The sequence below is a fragment of the Asterias rubens genome, chromosome 3 (genome assembly GCF_902459465.1).
Source record: "Asterias rubens chromosome 3, eAstRub1.3, whole genome shotgun sequence".
NCBI lineage: Eukaryota > Metazoa > Echinodermata > Asteroidea > Forcipulatida > Asteriidae > Asterias > Asterias rubens.
This window is the reverse complement of record NC_047064.1, coordinates 9,243,464-9,262,814: the sequence shown is the minus strand read 5'-3', so window position 1 is coordinate 9,262,814 and position 19,351 is coordinate 9,243,464. Positions and strand designations below refer to the sequence as shown.

The window sequence follows — 19,351 nt, the reverse complement described above, 5'->3', positions numbered from 1 at the left end:
CATTAGGGGCAGAGGAGTTATGCAGCACCCACCATGGGCAATTTGAAAAGGTAGGACTGGCTAATGTTACACATACTTTGTCGCTCACATTCGTAGAGGCTGTGTCAATACTCGCTAAGATGGTTTGCAAGTCCTCTAGCGTCGTGAGACTCAAATCTCCGCTGTCATTCTTGATGGGCGACCATCCCCCCCCCCTTGAATTTCATCCCCCGCAACATTGAAAATATCTTACTTGATTTATTGTGTGTGTCTAGTAGGGATGAATGATGGTATGTGCACATATTCATGTGTTATACCGTATGTGGAATTTATGTACATTTATTGATGTTAAAGGGAAAATACACTGGTAAGTATTTATGTTTAACGAAAGTAATAATAAAAAAAAAAATCTCTTCGAAATAGTGGGTGGGTCAAAAGAAATAACTGAAAACTTCAGTTTAAAAAATTATCTATAAATTAATAATTGAAAAAGAAGAAGAAAAATTAACCAGCTGGCCAAGATCGCAATTTCATTCCTGATTAAAATACAAAGTTGTTTGTGTAAGCCAGAAAAACCATTGAAAACTACTGATGGTTGGGGAATTCTGGCTTGTGCGTGTGCCTACTCCACTAACTAGGCATTCTTCGCTTACACAGCTAGCTCAGAAATTTGGCGCTTGCATAGTAAGCGGAGAATGGTGATCGTAGGTGCATAATGCGGTGGTAAGAAGAGCCATGAAGTTGGGCCTTGTTTTGCTGGCTAGTCAATGAAAAAAGTTACGAGCAAACCCTTTTGGAATGGCCCACATTTTTGAGTGAGGGTGCTCTCAATCACTTCCAGGGGGGTATATTCATTTATACCCATATAAATATTGGAACACATTACCACCACAGACATCTATCCATCACGAACAATAAGACTTTTAAAGGAGCTGTTATAATCCACCTCTAAAGCAAATTGAAACTTAGGCGAAACAAAAGTGACCGAACGCCTATTAATCTGTGCAGGGTGAATCGGGTAACCCCCGTAAGTGATAAAAAATACTAGTTAGAGTGCCCTCGCGCGGTTAAAAATAAGGCGCATTGCCAAACTGATTCTAACGAGAATGCAATATCACAACCCCATACTGTTCTCCGCTGTCACCTCTTAAGCCTCCCTCTTACCCCCAAACCATCTTGCAAGAACTTCATATGTATCTAGAGATCATTTCCCTGCCCAAATAGCCTTAAAAACTATCGCAGGGCATTTTGGCGATGATCAGTCCAGACGACAGTTTTGTAGGGTTGAGGATTGTGATGGTAGCGATTTGTCGAGCAGCATGGTTTTGTTGTCTGAGCGTATGATGGTTATCATCCATGGCAGATGAATTCTCATTTTCTCTGCTACTACAGAGCCCCACAGGCTGTTTTCTTAATACTTAGTCCGCTCGTCATGCCCTCCTACCTGTACGTGAACCGGCACTTCCAAACTGGAGGCGGTGACGATGCGACCACAGATGTTTATAAAGATGATTCATACTGGGTTCATGAAAGAGAGAAGAAGAGTGAGGAAAAACAGGGGCGGGAAATGAAATGCTGAGCGAATCATTTCACTTCAACCATGACAGATCATTCACTAAACATTCAATTGGTTTTGTTGCTGTGATGAAGTAGTTATGTGCCTGCGTGAAATATGATAGAGTGTGTGTACAAACATGTACAGTATGAGTTCTTTATTTCAGTGCACAGTTACATCATTGGCCTTGAATTTCATCTATGAGAAGGCCATTGCAAAGGGCACATGCATGAGAACATTCTTAAAGTCTATGTGAAGCTTTTCAAGGGGCACCAAGGCCAAGACCATGTAATTCCAGGCCTTACATCATCAATCAATATTGGTAGGAAAAGAGCACTTTGTATTTGTATCCTTTCTTGATTTTTGTTTGATATGTGCAGCGCCATTTCCCAGATTGTATCTTAAACTTGGGTGTGATCCCTGGCAGTAAGGGGTTGTATGGCTTATGTGGCTGTCGCCCCCAAACAAAAATTATGGCAAAATAGGGCGTCGGCCTGTTAATCCAGATGTCGTTAGTTCAAATCCCACTCAATTTCTTCAAATTTTTCTTAATTAAACCCAAATCATTTCAAATTTACCCAGTCAGTTTCCCTTGAGGTTTATTATTTGATATTATTCGTACATTGTGGATTCATTCCTCATGGTTGGATTTCATGGCTTGGGCTTACTGTGGCATTCTTGGCTTTCAGTCACCAGTCTCTGCTTACAGGGTTTTGTGCTGAGTTTCTACTCGGTGTAGTGAAACAAAGTACCTAATTAAGCACAGAAATAAACATGCAAACCTACGATGTATGGATGCATACACAGGTACATTACATAAATGTACTACGTGTATGTACTCATTTACATGTGTGATAATGGCCTGACATTTTGAACCTAGCAGAGTCTTCTTGAATGCTAAAGGGTTGTTTTAAGCCCCTTTCACACGAGTAATTTGCTAAATTGCAGCATAGTTGTAAAGTTTTACAAAATGTACCCTGTGTGAAAGGGCAACAGTTTGTTTCTACTGTCTAAGCTCTCTTGCAAATCTTGTCAAACATTGCTACATTTTACAACCATGCTAAATTAAGCAAGGGACCCCAGTTAAATTGTTGTTGTGTGAATAACACTTAAGATTGATCTCATTCTAACCAGACTGAAAGTGATACCAACTGACAGCGGTTTCCGTTCCTCGGAGTGGAACCCAAAGGCTCTTCCCGGTTGCTATTGGTCAGATGCCATCTTAGGTTTCAGAGAGAAAGAACACAGGACATTTTTGCTTTGAAACAAAATTAATTGACAACATTGTCATGTTCATTGTGAACTGGCCACCTATTCGGGTCAGTATGGGCAAAGGTGCAAGCACATTATTCTCGGTTTTTGTCTATGGTTTTGCAGCTAGTTTTACTTTCTGATTAATGAACATTAGGGGGAGAATATGGAAGTGGTTTAAAGAAAATGGAAACTTTGGTAATTGTCAAAGACCAGTTTTCTCACTTGTTGTATCTCAACATACACATAAAATAACCAACCTGTGAAAATTTGAGCTCAATCGCTCGGTCGTCGCACTGGGAGATAATAATGAAAGAAAAAACACCCTTGTCACACGAAGTTGTGTGCTTTCAGATGCTTGATTTCGAGACCTCAAATTCTAAACTTGAGGTCTCAAAATCAAATTTGTGGAAAATTACTTCTTTCTCGAAAACTACGTCACTTCAGAGGGAGCCGTTTCTCACAATGTTTTATACCATCAACCTCTCCCCATTACTCGTTGCCAAGTATAAGGTTTTATGCTTATAATTATTTTGAGTAATACCAATAGTGTCCACCGCCTTTAACTGACAGTAGACTTTACATTTTAAGGTCTTTCTCGGTTGAGACATGTCAAAGGCCATCTTTATGGGCAATTTGGATACCCTTTTACCAAATCCAGGCTTAAAAACCTTGTTTAAAGCTCTTCAAACCTGCTGCTCAAAAACTTGTCCACAAGTGACAAATTATAAAATGAAAAGGAAAAAAGTGAGTTCTTGCAGAATGATCTGTCAGTCTTGTGAAAGATTCTGAGGGAAAAGTAGAGGTTGTTATTTTCTTGAGATTAAAGCTACGTATGGACAGCTCTTGAGCTGCATGTGCGTGGGGCAGGTGTTGACTTGGCGTTGGTTAATGGTAGCTCTGTGGTGCTGCCCATGGGGGTTTTGCAGGACTGTCACCTGCCAGTGCACTGTGTTCATTTTGCTTTCTGTCAGTTTTTAAAGGTTTTACAGGTTTGATTTCTTTGTGGTGGAGGGCATGCAGCTGAAAAGGGTATTTGTCAGGATTGTGTGGAGCTGGTTTTGTAGTTTTCAAAACCGTTTGTTTTGGTAAAACGTGTGGATTATCCACCTCCAGATTTTTACCAAGTGTATTATATTAGGGTTCACATAGCATGTAAACTAAGCGAATCATTCCTGTATATTTGGTTTGCGGTAACACTATGTGTGTATCTACTTGCCAGGTAGAGTTTGTTCTTAGAAAACTGTCTTGCTTTATTCTACTGCCGCGGGGTAGATAATAATCGGAGGTTCGGGAGACTTCTCAGTTCTGGAAAGAACTGTCCTGCTTTTTAACTATTACCAAGCCGGATGGTAAAGAAAATAGACTGGACTACTACTTTAGCTTATTGGATCATAATTAACTGTACTGCCGCGGAGTCAGTTCTGAATTGGTCTCAACGTTTCGACTAGCTTGCTCTTGTCATCGTCAGGAGACAAACATTCCTGTTTTGCATAATATACTGACTGATCGGTTGGACATGAAATTATTAAGTGACATCATTGATGTGTTCAATTTGTGAAAATTTGTCTACACATTCTTCTTGTTCTCAGTTCGATTCACATTTGGGTGTACGCGGTATGTGTTTAAGGCACTGGACACTATTGGTAGTTACTCAAAATAATTGTTGCATAAAAACTTACTTGGAAATGAGCAATAAGCCTTTTTGAGGTTCGGCGGACATGACACGCGTGCGTCACACGCCGCGACTGATGCCACGCTCACCATGTTGGTGGTCATTAGGTTTATGTGTAAACGCCGCGTCGCCTAATGGAGAGCTGTTGGTAGTATAAAACATTGTGAGAAATGGCTCCCTCTGTAGTTTTTGAGAACGTGGTAATTTCTCGCTCAAATATAAAGACTTCAGGCCTGAAGCCTTTTATGACCATCTGAAAGCACATAAATTGTCTGGCTTGAAGAGGACAATACACTAGAGTTTGTAATAGAAGCAAGAGCATCCAAAGTACATACAGTACATGTAGCGTAGTGTTTTGATCTTTTATGGTATTGAGTTCTGATACAGTCTGGCATTCTTTGTGGTAAGAGACACTTGGGAGTTGTGATGGTGAAACCATGATATGCATAATTAAATGCATTGCACATTGTCTTTATGCACGGTATCCTCTGTGCACGGTACCCTCACTCGATGTATGACATTCAGGGAAAGATTTCGTCTAGCAGTTTTCAAGGCAGTGGACACTATTGGTAATTACTCAAAATAATTATTGCCATAAAACCTTTCCTGGTAACGAGTAATGGGGAGAGGTTGATAGTATAAAACCTTGTGAGAAACGGCTCCCTCTGAAGTAATGTAGCTTTCAAGAAAGAAGTAATTTTCCACGAGTTTGATTTTGTGACCTCAGATCTATACATGTAGATATTGAGGTCTCAAAATCAAGCATCTGAAAGCACACAACTTTGTTTGACAAGGGTGTTTTTTCTTTCATTATTATCTCCCAGCGCGACGACCGATTGAGCTCAAATTTTCAAAGGGTTTGTTATTTTATGCATATGTTGAGATACACCAAGTGAGAAGACTGGTCTTTGGCAATTACCAATAGTCCCAGGTCTTTAAGTAGCAAAATGTTAAGACTGAACTTGTTCTATGCACACTGAATGCTAATATTGAGTAGTAAATGGTGAAATTTGAGAATCAATTGATACATTTTGCGTAGCATTTTGCTCTGCTGTAGAAGGGAAATTATTCACTGACATTACCACTGTCCCCTCACGCCCAGACACTAATGGTACTCGAGATATTATCACAGCTACCAATAAGGCAGACTGTGCCAGAAAAACATCTAAAAAAAAAACTTACCACATGCCATATTTTGTTAAACATGAGTGACAAAGCAGCGCAACATTGTCGGAGGGAATGGATCCCGATTGGTTGTTACAACTGGCTGAAGTGTTTGATCAGAGGCCCTCGTTGATGTTAAAATGAATGTCGGAATTCACAATGCACCTCAAGGGTTTTCTTCAAGAGTTTGCTTTGAATCTAAATAACTGGTTTTTGCCTTTCTCTTTTTCTTTCCTCCCCGAGTATCACCCCTTTTTGTCCCCCTCCTTGATTCACTAAAGAAAAGACCTCTTCACATGACAGCGATTTAGCAGGGGTCCCATGCTAAATTTAAGCATGGTTGTGAAAACTTTCACAAACTGCACTTTGTGTGAAAGGATGACAATGTTTGGACGATCCAAGGTCCCCATTGAAATCTTCTCAAACTTCACGTCCTTTAAGGACAAAATAAACATTGATGTCCTTTCACACGAGGTGCACTGTGTAAAATTTTGCAACCATGCTAAAAATAAGCGGGGGACACTTGCTAAATTGCTGACGTCTGAAAAGGTCTTCAGTGAACTTGTCATAGTTTGTTGATGGTTTGTCTGGAGTGCATGTAGCCCCCCCCCCCCCAAACTGGATTTCAAAAGAAGTTTTGTGTGTTTTTATTTGTACAAGCCAGTGAGTCAGACGTTTGCTTAGCAGTTGTTCACAGCGCATGGGGTTATCCTGTGCATTTAGCTACGGTCACGTTACCAGATGATCGTTTTGAATGCCCCCGTACAAATCTTTTCTAAACTGATTACTCAGTCATAATTTTACCCTCGGTTGAACTCGGGGAGTCACTCAGACGCCCTGCAAAAGGTTGGAGACTTTTTATTCTGTTGTAATAGCCCCTTAGACTCTCTTCTTAGAGCGTTTCTTTATGAATGCAGAGAAGCTATTAGCAGCCAGGGGTTTCGACCCTAGTCATTGTAACTCAAGGACACTTAAAGGGATGCTGCAGTGAATTCAAATAAAACAGTTAATTTTGCTGTCATTTACTTCTGAGATATGTTTTGAACATCAATAAAATGTGTTTTGTTTATTCCCGATATATCTAACTTGTGTACTTAGCGAATAAGTTTTGTGGATTGTTACCGCCCCCCCCCCTACCATCTACGTCATGTCGGGAATACAAACAAAATCATCGGCAAATAAAGTCTGGTCCCTAACTACACGCGCCTAGGTACCAGGCCACACTGCACACGTGTGTACATGTACTATGCACACGGACGTACAGCTCGGGTTACCGACGTGACATCACTTTTATGCAAATGAGGGCTCCCTTTTAGGGGCGGGGCGGGTTCCCCTAATCTCTTTTAAACCGTTTTTAAAATACTTGCGCATTTAATAAAAAAATTATAAAAAATATGTTAGCTTTAAAAAGTCCTGTTTAATTGTTTAAACTAATACAAAAAAGCATTGCAGCCACCCTTTAAGACAAAATATACAACTTTGATATACACATAATGACTAAAGGTTGAACGAAGTCAATGATCCTCGTTGAAAGGTTTATTTTTTAATATTATTTTTTGACAATTTAAATACAAATGTTTTTCATACATAAAACTGAATCAACGCAGTCCCATAACCATTATAAATCTACCGGTTACCTCACTTCAAGATTGGGTTATAGATTTGTAGATAATCATCATAATAATGTTAACCCGTTTTTATATGGCGCTTTTCACACCCGAAGGGTGTCTCGAATCGCTTCCCACCTTGTATTTCAAAAATTAATTACTGTAAAAAAGGATTCCCTTTCAAAAGGATTCCCTTTGTATGTATGGTTTGGATAGTTTTTCACCCGAAACATTTGAATCTGAGAAACGATTCATCCATGAGTCCTTTCTCTGATTTCTGAGGATTGGTGTCCGATTGCGAATGCTATGGCAAGAGATTTTAGTCTGAAACCCGCTGTCACCTTGCTAAATGTGGATGGATTTGACATTCATGTGTAATTCCAGGGCCCAATTTCATAGAGCTGCTAAGCACAAAAATTTGCTTAGCATGAAATTGCTTCCTTGATAAAAACAGGATTACCAACCAAATTTCCACCTGATTTTCAGGATAAGCAAACAACAGCTGAATACCAATAACAAGCAATATGCAACATATGGGAATTTGGTTGGTAATCTTGTTTTTATCAAGGAAGAAATTTCGTGCTAAGCAAATTTTTGTGCTTAGCAGCTCTATGAAATTGGGCCCAGGTCTGTAGTCGGCTGAAACTTTCACAGGTGACTTTTCTTGTACAATCATGGAGGTAGAAATGTATCGTTCTTCGTTCCAGTTCTTTTATCACGTTTACAAAAAAAGACCCAATCTCTATGACCTTACCTTTCATTTTTAAGCACACACAGTGTTATATATTCTATGCTCCATCAATCTATTCTGTACATAACGAAGTGTCCGACAGACCGTGAGTGCTGATTTGTGCTCCCCTGCAGGCTTTTATGGTTTTTGACAATTTATTGGACAATTGGTTGGCTGGAGCAGGTTTGTGTTTTTTCTTGTTTGCCTGCAGGGTATACCCACTACCATGATGCATTGGTTGACCATAGAGTAAGGACAGTGTCCTTACTCTATGGGTTGACTGACTAGCCGGTATGTGTGAATTATGATCAGTTGGAATTGTGTTGTCTGACAAGCAGAGGTCATGGACATGTGTGATATTTACTGCCTATTTAATGAGTACTCATATGTACACTGTGTAATGATAGTCTACAAGGTGGCATTAATACTTGAGCGTTGTGATCATACTTTATGTGCAACTTGATAATCAGAGACTTTTGGAAGGTCTTTTTTTCACAGTTCTATAGCTATGTACGTATTATATAAGTGGTACGTGTGTTCAGACCTATGCGCACAATCCTGAGCTAAAAGGGCAAAACCATTTTAGAGGGCAAAATCATTTTCATTTTGCAAATGGCAATTCCATGGGAAAATCCCACAGTCTATGGGAATCATTGGAAGGGGCACCAAGGCCAAGACGATGGACAACAGAGGTCATGACCTCCGTGGTCTTTATGACATTATACTGTACAGTAAGTGGTTTCCTTTGTATAGCATCATAAAATGCCATGCAAGATGTAGCAGTTTCTACTCAAAATTCGGTCCCTGAAGTGTTTGATTTTCACTGTGGATGGATACACTATTTACTTTTCTGTTCTGCTATGGAGGTCACCCTGGCAACATGAGAGGGCTCCATTTTATGTACATTATGTAAGGCATGATAAAAACATAAGCCCAGTTGGTTCTCAAACAAACTGGGAATTGCGCCCTTTGACCCCAAACCTCGCACTGCAAATTAACTCCAAAATGTATAAACACATCTACACTTGTAATGTGCATGTATGCATAATAAGCAAATAAAATACATGTATTCTGTGTCCATATGCACGTATGAGAGCTAGCTGCCATCTTTCCCTGGTTTTGCAGAAAGTTCCCAGAAAATGAACCAATCTTTCCATGATCTGATGAACAAATTGGAAAATCTCTCCGATCCCTGATTATGGAAATACTTTCCCTATGATATTGAATGCATTTCTAAATATCTCTCCCTGCCTATGTGTACTTGAAACTGTATAGTGCAGTGAGGGATTTTGTGCATCGGCACATTTCGATCAGAGCATTAATTTTTTTTATTCGTCTCCAATGCAGAAGCTACACAATCTAAATCCCCCCCCCCTTCCCCGTCCCAGTCTGCGATAAATAGTCACTTGTTCCGTGTCATTGTTCTCGGCATCCACACAGTCCGGAAACCAGACAGGTCTCTGTAGTGAAAACCAATACATCAGACAGCTGAATACTCTATCCATGGACACAGAGAGAAAACCAACAAAGAAACAACCGCTTCGTCTACGTTCCCAAGCACATGGAGAAGTCTGACCTGCCCTCCTATTATTTTGTTTGCTTTTCATCATGAAGTAAACCTAACACCGTCTCTTTGCTGATTGCGAGAGAAAGTAGACCACTGTGGGTTTTTAATTTTTAGGGAAGAGTAAATTACTTCCCGTCCTCTAGTTTTTTTCAATCACGAGATGCAGAGCCAGGCTTGTGAAATATTTCATCAAATTCACGTTCCTGTGAATAGGAGGAGTACTGACTTACATTTTGTCTTGGATTTTCTGTGCAAGTTTTTGCTGGGCTTATTTTGACCGATGCAGTAATTTTAAAAAGTGGTAATTTTGTGATAAGTGCATCAAACACTATAGTCATAAATACCTGGGACAGTTTCGCTATTCCTATTGGTGGGGAGCGCGTCACGTAGAACAAGCTGGAGCTGTTTATAACCGGTTGTTTTCGGATACGTAATAATAATAATAATAACCCGTTTTTATATAGCGCTTTTCACACCCGGAGGGCGTCCCAAAGCGCTTCACATTATTACCCCTCGTCACTGGGCCTTAATTCACTCCTTAAACCATCTCAGCTCCCTGGTGGGGAGTATGCAGCCTGTGCAACATTAATATGCGCTACTCGGCTAAATCAATCACAAGAACCATCTCTGCCCTCACAGGTACCCATTTACCCCTGGGTGGAGAGAAGCGATTATAGTTAAGTGTCTTGCTCAGGGACACAAGTGTCACGACCGGGATTCGAACCCACACTCGGCCACAACACGTTTAGATGCATACTACGCGCACGAATGCATATCCGAAAACTGTCTCAGTCATACAAATGCAACACACGTATAGAGCTTAAGGACGTCGGAAAACGGATAAGTTTTGCAGAGTTTCTTATTTTTTTGTAGGCCTTTTAACCAAAAAGGCATTTATTAAGGGGTCTGCTCAGGCCTTTATTGCATGGCCACGACCCGGCCGGTTTTAAATGGCTGTTTAAGAACGTAAACAAAACAACTTTGGTTGCATTGAATGACTTCAATTTACCCTCCAACTGCAGTAGGGGGTTTACCCTTTCCTTGCAATTTGTCCACCATTCAGCGTCTCATATCATTTTTTAATCATTCCACTTTATCCTACCAAAATATAGAGAAGAGATGTCCCCATAAATTTTGTACACAACAAGACGGAAGTGTACGTGTATGAAACCAAATGAACCTCACTTAAAAACTCTCGCTCCAACCCTTCCCCCATGCTCCAACGCCGAACGAGAGTATAACAACCAGCATGAAATAGGTCCGGGGTCTGTGATGGAATGTAGATATTGTCCCCCCCCCCCCCCCCCGGTGCATTCTAAAATCCAAACATTTTATGTTCCCCTGTATCTCCCCTACACTGTAAATTACAAACTGTGGATCTTATGCCCTGGCCATCAGGCTCCGCAGTTTATTTTGATTGCATCAAGATATCAGTGAATTGATTTTGCTGCTGTTCCTCCATGCTCCACCTGAGCAAATAAGCACAGACTTCCGTCTCTTCGGCCTGCTGACTCTCCCCTCTCTCTCTCTCTATCTGTCAAGGTCAAAGGTCATTTAGCAACACTTCAAGCTTCTCTTCCAGAGGAGTGGCAACATGGACGCTCGAAGCGCCCGGGTGGAAGATTAACGACTTGATATTTTAGTCGGGGGAGGGAAATAAGAAATAAAAAATGATGAAATACCTGAGGAGGACTGATAGTACAAACACATTCAATAATGCAAATATTCAATGTAAATCATTTGGGATGGAACTCGATATGTGTTAATGGTGACTCAATGTGTGCCGATTCCAATTCCGTACAGAAAATTGAGACTCAGTGTTGTCGTGTGCGTACTGTTTTTTAAATATATATATATATATATATATTTTTTTTTTTTCATTCACCGCTTCACAAATTGGGAGTATTAATTACCAATGCAGATACGGGATGCGCTTGTACCTGTATGCGAGGGGGGCCCGAGGCAGATTGAAGACATTTATATATATATAAGATTAATTGCCTCTCTGTCAACTACCAGCGAGGAGGATGCACTTTCTGAAGGTTCAATGCGCTTAATGATGAAGACTGTGGGCGTGGCCTAACAGTGGTTACCAGCTAATATTGGTGTCTTGTTCTTCTGTCTTTAGTCTCTCATCAACTGGTTCCCTATTTGACCGTTAGGATGTAATGCATCGTGCAGTATTCCCGAACATGTGACCTTGATGGCTTTTACATTGTCAATGCTGTTAGCGGAGAAGCAAAATTGAGTTTGAATTGAATATTTCAGCTACTACAGTACATTATAACTGTTATGGCTCGAATCGGGGGGGGGGGGGGGGATGGTGCGGAACTCCACAAGACCGCAGGGATCATATTGTCTACTGGACCAAAAATCTGCTTAGCATAGAAAACTGTCGCTTACCAAAGCAGGTTTCATGCCAAACTGCCATGTAATTTATATTGATTGTGACCGGGCCGGTTTTTGCTTTATAGCGCACAGCAGAAGAGTCTATTTGACAACTTTTTGAAGTGAGGGCCAGGGCTCAAAACATAGTTGAGCACAACTAAATTATGCTAACCAGAATCAGAAAACCAGCAAAGCAACAAAAATTCAAGCAATGTTTTGTTGGTCACGATCTTAGTTAATTATGTGGTCTGGAATAAGTTCATAAATTGTTGCAGGAACTTTACCAAGACCTGGAAAACTTAATCTTTATGTTAGTTTATGTTTTATTTACGTGGCATGGTTTTTTCCCCCTTTACTGTATGCTTGTAAGAGAAGAAAAAGAAATGAAACACTATCCATTCTGTGTGTGCACTATTTGTGAGAAATTCTGAGTGACAGACGATTGAAGTGTCAATAGAGGAGCTGAATTGTTCAAGAGGGCTTGTAGGGGGGGGGGGCATGCCACATAAAAATACCAGAGGGTGTTTAATCATCCTACATCATAAAGTACAGCTTTCCACAGTAGCTGAGGTCAAGTGCACTTTGGTTGTAAATCTTTGGATACAAGAATCCTTATCAAAACTGGGTTAAGAACTCTCCTTTTGGGGGTTTGGGTTGTTGGGTTGTGGTGTTTTGTCTTATTCCTGTGTTTATGTACATGTACATTTTGTTAATTACTGTACAATGTGAATTTACACTTGAAGCCATTGGGACACTTTCGGTTAACAGTATTGTCCAAAGGCCCACACTTCGTGTATCACAACTTATATATAAAATAACAAACCTGTGAAAATTTAGGCTCAATTGGTCATCGGAGACGGGAGAAAATAACGGGAAAACACACCCTTGCTTCCGCACGTTTCGCCGGGTCATGACATGTGTTTACTATAATCCGTAATTCTCATGAGAATTGATAATTGATTTAATGTTTTCTCAAAAAGTAGAGCGTTTCATGGGCTTTCTCGTGAGAATTGATAATTGATTTAATGTTTTCTCAAAAAGTAGAGCGTTTCATGGACTAATATTTCAAGAGAATTCTTTTACCATTACCTTCTGTAAGTTGTTTGTAAATCTGTGAACTTTTTTTTTTTTTTCTGTTTCGAAAGTGTATAATGGCTTTAAGTTTACATGACGTATGTAAGATTTCAGTTGTATGGCGTAGCAAAGTGCTACTCAAAATATAGCAGTTGCTACTTAAGGTTAGCATTCAATGAACACAATATCTGTTTAGTCAAATATTTTGTTCTGCAGAAGTGCTGAATGAAATCATTTCATGGAGTACATTATGTACGTTGATGTAGACAAGTTGGTTTAAGGAATGTACATGTACTCTATAATTTATTATTTATTTGTGTTTTTAGGGGTGACAATTTTAAGTGTCTTTGGTGGTATCTGTGGCTACAAATTGAAGCAGTCTATCTGTGTTTAGCACATAGAGTTATATGTAAGAACTAGAGGGCGCACTGGCCTATATGCGCGCCCCGGCATGCGCGCAGGCGGCCATTTTCTAAGTTGACAAAACAGCCATCTCACAGCGTGTGTTTGTGCGGCCATTTTGTAAGTTGAACAAACAGCATCGCGTGAGCGTTCAATACAAAAAACTCAAACGTGTTTTTCATATTCAACGCGCGTACAGAATGGCGCGCTTGTCATCTTGCGGTCTCGTCGCGTTTGTGCAAGCAGCATCACCAGTGCGCCCTCTAGTTCTCATATATAACTCTATGGTTAGCATTCAATCATTTTGAACATCAGATAAGAAACCACCCCACAAAACACATCATGATTTTTTGGTTGGATTACAATGTATTTGTTTTATAAATACAACAGCAACCTTGAAACAGTTTCCGATGAGTATTCAATCATAACTGTGTGCTAATAAAGGCCTAGCCTATAGCCTCTTCATACATGTATGGAGACTTTCAGCCCGACTGCACCCAACACCTGATCACCCTTTTAAAAATACCTCATTATACTCATTATAAAAAAAATGTCTGGATCGAGGGCAACATGAATGGCCTGATTCACAGCTTTAACACTGGCAAAAATGTTTGTCAGCTGCTGTGCATAGGATGTTATGAATATTTGTTCACAATGTATAGATGGATTGCAATACGCGTCATCGACCGCCATCTTTGATGTATTAACAAGAGAAAAGTGCACGCTTGTACGCGCTGTGCTTGCACTTTTCGCTTGTTAATACATCAAAGATGGACGCGTATTGCAATCCATGTATAGAGGAAATCGTATTCCATTTTGTGCAATAGACCATTTGCATATGTCGCAAGCTCATAGGGCGCCCTCACTGAGGTCAAAAGAAGACCTGTCATTGGCGGAGAGAAGGGGTTTGCCCTAGAGTTCGCCCCGGTGTTCACCCCGGTGCTCGCCCCAGAGTTTCTGGTTTGATTGGCTGCATATTGTGCCAGGCAGCACTTTGTAAACCATTATATGACACTACATGTCTGTAACAGAATTGTTCTCCCAATTCAAAAACATTTACCTGAGTGACAGATATGGGTGCTATGTGAGAAGTTATTTACGAGGATTTTTCAAAGCAAGAATATTAAAATGACAGCACTCTTCTCAAAGGATATCATTTGAGCGTTTCTTTTTAAATTGACAAAAATTAACACAGATGTTGTCTGGGAGTGTTTTTATCTTTAGCATGCACTTCTATTTTAAAAACTTTGTTGTGCTTTCCTTTGAATTGCCGATGCCAGGTAAAATCTGATGCATGCTTGCATTCATTCCCTCATCATGATTGAAGTGAAAGAGAATGCTCTGAATGTGAATTAAAGCTAATTAAAGGTCACCTACAGGCACTTCTAGTCGGCCTGCTTGCTGGCCAATTAGTAGATGGGATACATGGTCACGTATTGTACGCTGCAAAATACATAAGGTGTAGTAATGGAGGGGGAGGGGGGGCGGGTGGTTGCTTGGGTGGGTGATGGGGAAGGTTGGAATATAAGAGATGCACTCAGTATGTATAGATGTATTTGACAGGGCTTGAATTTTGTTCTAGAGGGATTTAAACCGGTTGGTAACGACCGATCAGCACATGAAAGCAGATGTAAGCCTTATTTGAGATCTGTCAAGAAATGAAAGCAAAGATGGACAATTTCATTAGTGTCTTAATTAAGCCAGCAACTTTTTTCTTTTTGTGGGAAGGGGTGATATATACCAGTAAAGAAAAGGCCACCCCATATTTAAATACCCTGCTAGGCGCCTGCTTGTTGGCCCAATTTCATAAAGCTGTTAAGCAGATAGAACTGCTTGACAAGTTTTTTTGACTGGGGTACCAGTCACAACAATGTAAACTTTTGTAATTGTGGACGGTAACCTGATTCTGTTAAGCAAAACCTTTCTGTGCTTAGCAAGTTTTTGTGCTTGCAGGCTTTATGAAATCTGGCCCTTGTCACACAAGAAAATATTTTTATGTTGGAAATGTACATGAATTGTGCTACATACATTGACCAAAAATGGATTGGTCTAGATACAAAATCACAAGTATTTTCGTGAGTCACAAAGATTCCTCCATGTCAGTGTCAACAACTCACTGATGTGTTTTCCTGACTTTGCCGAATGATCCCTTAGAAACATTCAGTATTAGGGGTCAAGAGAGGTTTTCCGGCCCTTGGTCATTGGCATCAAATATCAAACTTGGACGCCTGCGTATGAGGAAAGAGTAAGCAGATATTTTGGGTACATACTTGTGGTTGCTTACGCAGCAGTCGAATGTTGATGAACGTGATGACTTATTTCGTGTTGACATGAGGGGGATCAGAAAGCTGAGTATTGTTGGCACTTGATGACAAGTTTGAGATTAACTGTTGATAAAAACGAACCCCAATGTAGACCCCAATATAGACCCAGGGCTGTATGCTTCATTTTTGAAAGGGCAAGGGCACCAAGGCAATTTCTCTTTGTCAAAGGGCACCCTATGAGGAAATTGTAAAATTCTACTGGAGCATTTCAAGGGCACCAAGGCAATGACAAGGGGCAACGGAGGCAATCGCCTATGTTGCCTCTGTGAAGTATCAGGCCTGATAGACCTTTCTTTTGCAACGTCACAGCCAACGATGGTTGCAAAGCACTAACGTATTATTAATTTTGGTTTTTACCCATACACCGATGTGTGTTAGCACTGTATACTCATTACTTTCCTGAGTCTTGTGAAAAAAATATCACAGGCATGTTACCCGGGTGGGATTCGAACCCACGACCCTTGCAATTCTAGAGCAGTGTCTTACCAACTAGACTACCGTGGTTGCCCAGTAGCTAGAGGCAGTTGGAATCCTATGTTTTGGCAGCGGGTACCGCAACGATATAAGAGAGGTTAAATTTGCATCGGGGATAAAGAATATTAATTTTGGTTTATTTTGGTGATTGTTCTGGTCACCTAATTGTTATTGTCATTTTCTGTCTCAATGCAGATGCATGTTCAGGCCTGATACTTCACTGAGGCAATGATGGCGATTGCCTCCGTGTCCCTATAATGGTCATTGCCTTTGTGCCCTTGAAATGCTACAGTAGAAATTTACAATTTCTTCATAGGGTGGGTGCCCTTAAAGACAGTGACACTATTGGTAATTGTCAAAGACCAGTCTTCTCACTTGGTGTATCTCAACATATGCTTTAGAATAACAAACCTGTGAAAACTTGAGCTCAATTGGTCATCGAAGGTACGAGATACTAATGAAAGAAAAAACACCCTGGTCATACTAAATCTGAGGTCTTGAAATCAAATTTGTGGAAAATGACTTCTACTCGAAAGCCATGTCACTTCAGAGGGAGCCGTTTCTCACAATGCTTTATACTATCAACAGCTCTCCATTACTCATTACCAAGTGAGGTTTTATGCTAATAATTATTTTGTGGAATTACCAATAGTGTTCACTGCCTTTAAACAAGGAGTAAATGCCCTTTTAAAATCGAAGCATACATTGTGTACAGGCTCGCGTATCTTTTAGGGATCCTTCTGCAGTGTCATGTTGGTTTTCATCTAGTTCTTGATACATCTTTACTGTAAAGTTGTGTACTTGAAACTGATAGCTCCTGAGTGATAATCTCATTTTATTTGTTGATACTCTGGCAAAAAAAATGAAACTTGAACCTTGAACTAAGATTCATCATCAGATGAGTTGTCACAGTGTGACCATGGTGATCTATATTGTGGCGTCGCACTTTGCTTAGCAATTAAGAGTGATGTGCAGTTAAATAAAAATAAGACTTGTAATGCGCACATATCCACCCTGCTGGGTGTTCAAGGCGCAGAATGATCAATCTTAGCTTTTGTGTGAAATTAAGTCAAGATTTCTGAACCTGTGGAAAATGTAGTCACCTATAAGTCATACATTTCTATCAAATAATATTTTATTTTTATGTGCTTGAGATATTTATATTTTACTAGCGGACTCATCTCATTTTTTGATCGATTTTGTTGTTAATTTTTTGTATGATTTGATCCTCCTCAGGTCCCTTTGAATAGCGCAAGTTTTTAAATATCAATTTGTGTATTATTTGATCTTCCACAGGTCCCGTTCAAAGGCGCAGGTTTTTTGATGACCCAACTCTGATTACGAATCCGCCTGTACCTACAATGCAATACACAGACAGAAAAGGTAAGCTCATCACTTTATTACAGTAATCAATATAAGCAATTAAAGGCAGTGGACACTATTGGTAATTACTCAAAATAATTGTTAGCATAAAACCTTATTTGGTAACGAGTAATGGGCGACCTGTTGATAGTATAAAACACTGTGGGAAACGGCTCCCTCTGAAGTGACGTGGTATTCGAGAAAGAAGTAATTTTCCACGAATTTGATTTCGAGACCTCAGATTTAGAATTTGAGGTCTCGAAATCAAGCATCTGAAAGCACACAACTTTGTGTGACAAGATTGTTTTTTTCTTTCATTATGATAATAATAATAATAATGAGAAGAAGAAGAAGTTCTTATATAGCGCATATTACTAAATTAAGTCTCTAAGCGCTTCTGTGATTAAAAAGGTGGGTTTTAAGTTGATATTTAAACTGTTCTAGCTTGGAACAGTCTTTGAGATTGTTATCTCGCAACTTCGACGACTGATTGAGCTAAAATTTTCACAGGTTTGATAATTTATGCATATGTTGAGATATACAAAGTGAGAAGACTTGTCTTTGACAATTACCAATAGTGTCCAGTGTCTTTAAGGCATTTGGCTAAAGGGTTATACAATTAAACAAAGTGAGAAGACTTGTCTTTGACAATTACCAATAGTGTCCAGTGTCTTTAAGGCATTTGGCTAAAGGGTTATACAATTTCAGTGTTGTACAGTGTATCTCAAAGATGGAAAATGTTAGAGAGGACGAATGTTGGATATGATAGTTGGAAAATGTTGACACTGTTGCATTCTACCTATTAGTTGTCATAGATACGAGGTCATTGCCCGATGAAAGAGGCATCGAGTCAGAAGGCCTACATGTAAAGGAATGGGCTGCTAGGTTGGCGTAGTGGTATCTTGCCTCGCCTTCCACCTCTACGACCCCAATTCAGATCCCACCGGGGTCGCATATTGGATTGGGTTTTCAGTCCCTACCTGGCTTCGTGGGTTTCCTCTGAGGTTTTTCCTCCCTCATCTAGAACTGAAACTTCCTTCTTTGTCTTCTCTGCATAATCTTTTTTGAGATTTGGCGGATACAATGGGTGCGTTCGACTAGCTTCCCTGAGTCAACTCTGCGTGAGCCCCTGACAAGAGCTAATCGAACAATCACACTCGCCCCCCTCGAGGTATCACTGTGCACCTGGGGGCTCATTCGGGTGAGCCCCTGACAAGAGCTAATTGAACGATCACACTCGCCCCCTCATGGTATCGGCATGCACCTGGGGGCTTACCCGGGTGAGCCCCTGGAATGACGTCAAAGCTTTTCGAACGCACCGGGGGCAGACCGGGGTCGACCCAGGGAAGCTAAACGAACGCACCCACTGCTACAACACAATAAGGTTTTGGTAAATTTGTGTGCATACACCCAAATCAAACAGTACACTCTTAGTTATCACCATACCTCAAAAAGGCTAAAGGGGTTTTGTGGCTATGTGTAGTGATTTAGTTCACTTTTCTGAGAGTTCATGACTTCACAACCAGAATTAATAGATTAAATAAAATGAAAAGAAAATAAATAAAATGAAAAGGAGTCTAAAGGTCTTAACTCTGCTCACTGTCTCTGTCTATAAATAGATCCTCCCGCCCCGCCTCAGCTATTTATTCCCCCGCCTCCGTCTCAGGGACCTACCTCAGAGGAGGATGGAAGCGAATCGTCATATGATACTGAAGACATCAGTGACTGTGACTCCTGCAAAGGTGAGGACAGCGACGCGCTGTGTATAGCATTATTACTCTAGAAAAGCATGGATTTGT

General features: G+C 40.3%; 1 protein-coding gene across 2 annotated transcripts in view; it reads left to right on the top strand.

Annotated features, from left to right (window-relative positions):
* Positions 1–19,351, top strand: part of LOC117287944 (protein TANC1-like) — an 86,953-nt gene that overhangs the window by 41,321 nt on the left and 26,281 nt on the right. For both annotated transcript variants that reach the window (XM_033768594.1, XM_033768593.1), the window contains 2 exons: positions 17,487–17,573; positions 19,172–19,294. In XM_033768594.1, the coding sequence (XP_033624485.1) occupies positions 17,487–17,573; positions 19,172–19,294 (210 nt within the window). The remainder of the gene's footprint in view (positions 1–17,486; positions 17,574–19,171; positions 19,295–19,351) is intronic.